At 36.3% G+C, this 7,400-nt stretch overlaps 1 protein-coding gene across 2 annotated transcripts in view; it reads left to right on the forward strand.

Moving 5' to 3' along the window:
* Nucleotides 1-6,434, forward strand: part of LFR (ARM repeat superfamily protein) — a 63,545-nt gene extending 57,111 nt beyond the window's left edge. For both annotated transcript variants that reach the window (XM_089786380.1, XM_089786379.1), the window contains exons 4-8: nt 3,001-3,251; nt 5,122-5,230; nt 5,464-5,602; nt 5,709-5,836; nt 5,959-6,434. In XM_089786380.1, coding sequence (XP_089642506.1) covers nt 3,001-3,251; nt 5,122-5,230; nt 5,464-5,602; nt 5,709-5,836; nt 5,959-6,214 — 883 coding nt within the window. In that variant the 3' untranslated portion in view covers nt 6,215-6,434. The remainder of the gene's footprint in view (nt 1-3,000; nt 3,252-5,121; nt 5,231-5,463; nt 5,603-5,708; nt 5,837-5,958) is intronic.
* Nucleotides 6,435-7,400: the final 966 nt, after the last annotated feature.

The raw sequence follows: 7,400 nt of genomic DNA on the forward strand, positions 1-7,400 counted from the left end.
CATAAGGATTTCACAAGTTGCAAGAGGTGGGTCATATATTTGGAAGTGTAATATATGTGATAGTAAACCAAAAATTAGCTCATATTCTTGAGTTAGAGTTCGCTTTATGGGCCCTACTAGTAAAGGTATAGGAATGTGCAAAGGCAAAGATAAGAAGGTGATGTCTCCTATATGAATGGTAGGATTTGTAAAAGAAGAAGAGGCTGATAGACTGGTTAAAATATCAAACAAAACTTCTTATGTTGGTCTACCTAGAAGGAAAAATTTGTAGTTATCCACAAATCCATTCTTAGATGAAATAGTAATTACCACTTGTGAAATAGGTCCATTGGACATGCCATTTAAAATGGAGGCAAGAGACATTGTTGATCAAGCCAATGAACATTGCCTCTATGCTAATAGTCTTCCTTTCAATTTGGTGAGTTGCCATATTGGAAGGAAATGGTATTGGCCATCAATAGTGCACTGGCTGGTTACAGAAGCTCTTGGTATGAAAATGTGCGTACCACCACATTGCAAAAAGAGAGGATTGATATAGAGCAATCTCTTCAACCAATTAGAGATTCTTGGATTAATTTAGGTGTTTCTATTGTTTCTAATGGATGGAAACTATCCAAGAATTGTTTTAGTGTTCCCCAAGGGAACAATGTTTTTTTAGGGCAGTTGATTGAAAAGGAAAAGTGAAGATGCATAGTTTATTTATTCCTAGAATTCTCGAGTCCATAGAGATTGTGAGTGATGAGAATGTGATTCAGGTAATCACAGACAATGCAAAATATTGTAGGTGTGCAGATGCTTTGTTTAAGGGCTAATATGACCACATTTTTTGGACACCGTACACCACCATAAAGTCCCTTAATTTGGTGATGCAACAAATTGGAACTCAAATAGAGTGGGTAAAACAAATATTGCCAAGAGGGGAGGAGATCTAGAGGTTTTTGATGAGCCACGAAATGTCACAAGGAATATTTAGAACTTTCTTGACGTTGGAGTTGTTGAAGGCAAATTATAATTACTAAATTTAATTAATTTATTTAGGTTTAATAAATATAATGTCATGTTCAATTATCTTTTTGTATATAAATATGCTTAGTATTTATTGACATTGATATTAAATTACTTGGGTTGTTATTTGAAAGACCTTGATTTGCAACTCGTACTATTGTTCTGAGACAACTTTTCAAGGTGCGTGAGACATTGAGCTAAATGGTTATTTCCAACCAATGGGGTGTATGGGAGCTTCATATTTAGAGGGGGGCCCAAAAGGTCAAGACATTGGTCTTGGATGATTGTTGGTGGGATCATGTGCAATATGTATTGGATTTTACAGTGCTTATTGTGACTATGCCCTGATTTATTGATGGATGCACCTTGTATGGGGGATGTTTATGATGACATGGACACAATCTTAGAGAAGCCAAAATTTGCAATACAAAAACCTAAGAATGACCCCATAAATGTGAAATCATATGCAATAAGGTGGAATCATTCATCATCGTTGGGAAAAGATGACCAACCCGTTGCACCTCCTTGCAAATGCCCCATCATCGAGGTACTATAGCAAGGAAGTACTTTCTATGCCAGGGAAATTAATGCCATATATAGAGGAAGAAGTTGCTAATAGGTGCAAGGAAGCTTTTGAAAGACTCTTCCCAAATGAAGAAGCGTAGATTACAATTAGGATAGAATTTGGCTTGTTTGCCTCAGAAAGAAAATTTGGCTTGTTTGCCTCAGGAAGGAATCATAGTCCACTAGCTACTAAAGATCATTATGACACGGAAGCTATCACGCGGTGTTACCTCCATGGTCAAACATAAGTATTTACAACCTCTTGCAATCAAAATCCTCTCACAAGTTATTTTTAACCACTTCTATTCTACAATTTAGTACTTGACATTCTTTAATTTGCTTTGCATTTTTTATTTTTCATTTTGCGAACATTGTCTAGGTTGCAAGTTCTCTTGCTGCTGAATGAAATTGAAGTACATACTCCTTTATCCACTTAGTGAAGCATAACCGGTTGGGTTCAAAAAAGCTGAATACTTGGTTTATATTCATTTCAACTTATGTCTTGTGTCATATAAGGATCCAAACTAGAAGGATGGGGCAGCAAAGCTTTGGGATGTAGCCCTTGCATGTAACCATTGAGGATCTTACTAGACTCACTACAGCTTATGATGATGATGATTACATCCTGAGACATGGTGCACCTAGTGCAAGTGGAACCGCTTTGTGTTCAAATGATCCTGAAAGATGATTTTTTTGATAATCCTTATGATTCTGATTGGTGAATCCTTATTGATGAATCATGAACTCATTTTGATTTTGTAGTTGTAATGATTGTCTGATTTTCATTGGAATCATGAACATAGACATATATAATATGGCTTATTTGAATATTTGTGAGTTATCAATTCGCATTTTATATTTACCTTGAGCAATGATGAAGTATCATACTATCAAATGATTTAATTCTGTATATTGTGTGTGTGTATAGAAACATGCCTGAACGCACCAAACCACCCCCGCACCCCCCCCCGGGGAATATTTCACATATCCATGTACTGGGTTCATGTACCCGCATCCGAATCCGCACCCAAACTGGTACCTTCGGATAAGCGAATGGAAACTAGGATTGCAGACTATGGTGGTTTGTGCCAGAATTAGGTTATAGGATGCTTTATGCTAGGAAGTATTTGAACTAATTTCCTATTAATTTATTAGATATGATTTCAAAACAAATTCCAATTAAGGTTCAGTCCTTTTATAATTGTAAAAAGGAACTAATAATTAAATGCATGTCTTTCAATCTTCTGATTTACAAACTTTTTATTTCTTTAAAAATAGATCTGTTAGTTGTTCCTCAGTAGCTTTGATACTAAACATGAACATGGGTTCTCTACTAACAAATCATGATGTAGAAATGAAACTCATTGCTGTTTTCATGATCTAGCAGCTACTGAATTTTTATAACAATGGGTTGTTTGATGGGCTTGACAGGCTAGGACCTGATGCTGTGACTTCAGAGAATACAGGAGATGGTACTGAAAGCAGGGGTTCAGATTGGTGGTACGATGAAGAGGGATTGTTCAACCTAGATGAGGAGGGTCGTCTAGAGAGGCAGCAATGTGCTGTTGCTGCTTCAAATGTTATACGCAATTTTTCTTTTATGCCAGAAAATGAGACGGTAATGGCTCAACATCGCCACTGTCTTGAAACTGTAATTCTTTGCATGGAAGACCATGGCACTGGTAAGAAATGATGGATTTTACCGTCTTTAACTTCAAAATTAAACAAGAAAACAATAAAAAAAATTATCTGTTTGGGATTACGTGAGATTGTGGCAAATGTCTGTCATTATGACTTGATTCTGATAATTTTCTGTAATCTAATTTCTGTGATAATGTAATGTTCTTGTCAGTGACATCGTGTTGGAAAAAATTTAGTGAAAGATTGCATGTCAGTATTGAACATGACCTGTAGACCTGATTTGCTGTGGTGGTGCTAGATAGGAACAGTATGACAAATGTATTCAGGAACACTAGCATATTAATCTAGAAGTTTAGCCGTGGAGGGGAATAATACACTAGGAAATACATTGTTAGGGAACCGGAAAACACAATGTGGTGGTAAGTAAATATTAAGTTCTCTGCCAATTCTCCTCACAAGAAGCTAAGTGAGGAATTTGACATGACAAAATGAGCCTCCAATCTCAAGCTTTGCTGATAAACTGACTATTTTGTTGGAAGAGTGACCAGGACTTTGTGTCCCAAAGATATTTCTCTGCTGTTGAAGTCTTCTATATAGGAGGTGTAACCTTATCATTTTCTTTATTCCAATCCAGCAACTTGTTTTTTGCTAACTCGAATGTGTCCTCTTTCCTAACCCAAGTAAATTTTTGTTAATGACAACATTAGATGGATCCGGTGAAGCCAACATCTGTATCTTCTCTAATTCAAAACTTATTTGATTTTGTCAATTTATTTGATCTCAAATAAATTTCTGCACTGCTTGATTCCAGCATCAATAACTCATTTAAAAGGTCACAAATGAATGTGATGGGCAGAGCTAGACCCTTTGATCTTTTTACTGCTGCAACATGGTTTAAAAGGATTGAGGAACTTTGGGTAGATAGTAATTTGTGTTTTTAATTTATTGTACCTTTGTTTCACTTTCAATAATTAAAAACGATCTTCTACTTAATAGCCTAGGCAGGCCATATGAGGTTGTCTTGAGAACTCTGGGGAATACTGAGATTGTGCCTCACATCATTGACAAATACAGGATAACCCTGGACACCCTCAACCCATGACTATTATCTAGTATGGATAATGAGGCCATACAGGGGGACCTAATAGTAAATTTGAAATTAGTAACACATCAAGATCTCAATCAATTATTTTCATAAGAGACTGATTTGAAGGCATGATCTGACAAACAAGACTTCAATCTGGAGTAGCCTAGTAGCTTGCAAGCCAGATATTTTTGTTGAAGCCATGAAACTTGTATTACTACTACATTCCAAGAATAGATGCTTGTGAACTGCTGAGGCACACTTAGAATTTTTGCGATCTTTATATTCTTTATCCTAAACCAAGTACTCATCAATTGCTGACATGAAGCACATACCATATTTTAATAACTGCATCTTTGTTGCTAACAGTTTTATCAAGATCCAATAAAGCTTACAGCTGTATCTTAGAAATAAATTATAACATATTTGAAATAGCCAAGAAAATTTTACTGCACTATATTTTTGCAATCTCCACAACTCATTTGCAGCTAAATGCTTTGTCTGATGGGAGAGCAGGACATTTACAACCTTTTTAGTAATACAAGCTTCCATCATCCAAATAAAGTATAAGCAATATTTGATGGGAGAATCGGCCAAAATACAGTTTTTTCTGAAGACTATCATTTAATTACAGAATGGTTATTGTTATGACTAGCATTTTATGTATTGTATTTAAAATTGTACTCTCATGTTACCCTTTTTACATTTTTGAAGTTATTCACTTGTGAGAACCAAGGTGCTCATTTAAATACGAACGTAGGCCTAGCTTTTTCTTACATTTTCTGGTTGGTATCTGAATTTTTTTTCAACTTTTGCTATGAATTAAGAGGACGAGGAACTTGTCACAAATGCAATTGAGACAATTGTCAATCTGGCACCATTTTTGAATTTGCGAATCTTCAGTTCATCAAAGCCATCACAACATGCCCACATAACGTAGGTAACTATTCTACGTTCTATATATTGTTTTCATGGTGCTGAAAAACAAGTCTTCCAACATCATTGATTGCTTTGAACTTGAAATCACCTTAATGTTTTTTCAGCTTAAGGAATTTGAAAATGCTTTGCTTCTTAATTCTAATAGATGCTTTGGCTGGCTTAGTTAAATGAAGAAAAAAGGTTAACAGAAGTCAGCACGTTGATTGTTTCTTTGTATGTTCCATTAACAGTGAAAAGAAAGCAGTTGAAGCAATTGTGGGAATGCTGGAGTCGCCAGTCAAAGCCTGGCACTGTGCTGCTGCTGAGCTGTTGGGAAGACTAATAGTCAATCCAGATAACGAACCTTTCATTATTCCTTTTGTACCTCAGGTTGGGTTGTGCAGATGTTTCACCTCTTCGGTACTCATTGTCTGCTATGTCTGCCATGTTCACTTCCTGACTATTATTTTCTGTCTTGTATCTGTGCACGTTACAGATATACAAACGCTTAGTCGATCTTCTGAGTTTTCTAGGAGCAGATGCACAGGCGGCTGCTGTGGCGGCTCTGTACAACTTTGCAGAGGTCAATATGGATTGTCGACTGAGGCTTGTTAATGAGCGCTGGTAATTTACTTATCTTGAAATAATATCTTCAGTCAATTTGGACTCTGAGGTAGCATGGAGACTATTAGCACTGGATGTATACTAAGTTTCTAGGGATAATACTTTGCACTTTATGTTTGCAGGGCAATAGGAAGACTACTGAAGATAATACAAACACCTCACCCACTGTTAGAAGTATGCAGGAAAGCAGCACTGACATTGGAAAATTTAGCATGTGAACCTCAAAACAAATCTCAGCTAATGGCTTATGAAAGTACATTTGCCGAAATTGCTTTCTCAGATGCACGACTCTCTGATACATTTGCAAGAATTTTGTTTGAGCTAACATCAAAGGTTAACTCCAAACTAGCGACTGCTAGGGGAGTGTGGGGTTTGTAGATTGTGTAATCTTTTAAATGTTGTTTTGGTCTTAGTATGTAATCTGTTCAGTGAGCTGTGTATTCCTCTAGCATTGTTATTGAACCATATAATTAAATAATCTGATTTTATTTGTTGCTGATCTTGCAATTTCTTTTCTTCACACAATCTCAAAATGAACAAAACATGTATTTGTTCATCAACAAAGAATATATAAAATTTTGTGACTTTTGTCTTGGAATTGTGATTGCGTTGTTGGTCTAGTATTTTATTAGTGAGCTGCATTGCTCTCATGCATTGAAATTGAGCCATATCATTAAACTTTTTGCAATCAATTCAAATCATATAGAAAGAGTAATTGGAGTAATCATGAAGCCACGACCAGAACAGAGGAAAGCCGTTCGTGCAACTGTTTTCCAATTGTATGAGAGAGGTGTGTTGATCAGTGGTAAGATTTGCAGAGATGATATTTTTTGGATATCAAAAAACTGTTTTTTTTCCAGTCTGGTGTGCTGAATTTGTCCCACTTCAAGATATCCACCTGCACAATAAGCGTTGCTGTTGGATAATGTTCAGGAGCATGGTGAGCGACTCCCACTCCTATTTATCCTAAGTAAACGTGTACGTAGCTGTGCATACCTTATATTTTGGCGAACTAATGAATGCATATGCCATCAAGTATGATATGATATGATATGATAGATTTTAATGACGTCCACGAGACTAAAGTAGTCTATGGGACCCATGCAATCGCCCTCCCGAGTCAGGAGCCAAACTAGTCAGTTGCAAAGTTTTGGTTAACTTGTTTCTTCTTCTCTGAATTTTGATAATCAACTCCACTGTTCTCTTCACTTGATCTTCCTCAAATAAATAGTTGAAGTCCTTGTTCTGCAGAATTTTTGTATAATCAGATCTGATGTCGTTGTAAGCCAAGCATTCCATGACAAAGTGTTGCTCTGTCTCCACTGTTCCCATATTGCAAAATAAACATGTTCTGTCTACCCACTCTTCCTTTGGAACTTGCCATCTACCAGTTTCACATCGCAGCTGATGTGAACTAGTTCTAATTTGTGCCATCAACATTTTTGCTTTCCAGTTAATAGGTGCCCTTATATAGGCCTTTTCATCATGACTAGAAGTGGGATTAAATTCTTTAATGTAATAAGATTTTTTCCTCCCTATGTGTCTTGTCCACAGAATATTGCGA

Source organism: Cupressus sempervirens, chromosome 6 (genome assembly GCF_028749045.1).
Source record: "Cupressus sempervirens isolate cs-2001-9-10 chromosome 6, ASM2874904v1, whole genome shotgun sequence".
In the NCBI taxonomy this organism is placed as follows: domain Eukaryota; kingdom Viridiplantae; phylum Streptophyta; class Pinopsida; order Cupressales; family Cupressaceae; genus Cupressus; species Cupressus sempervirens.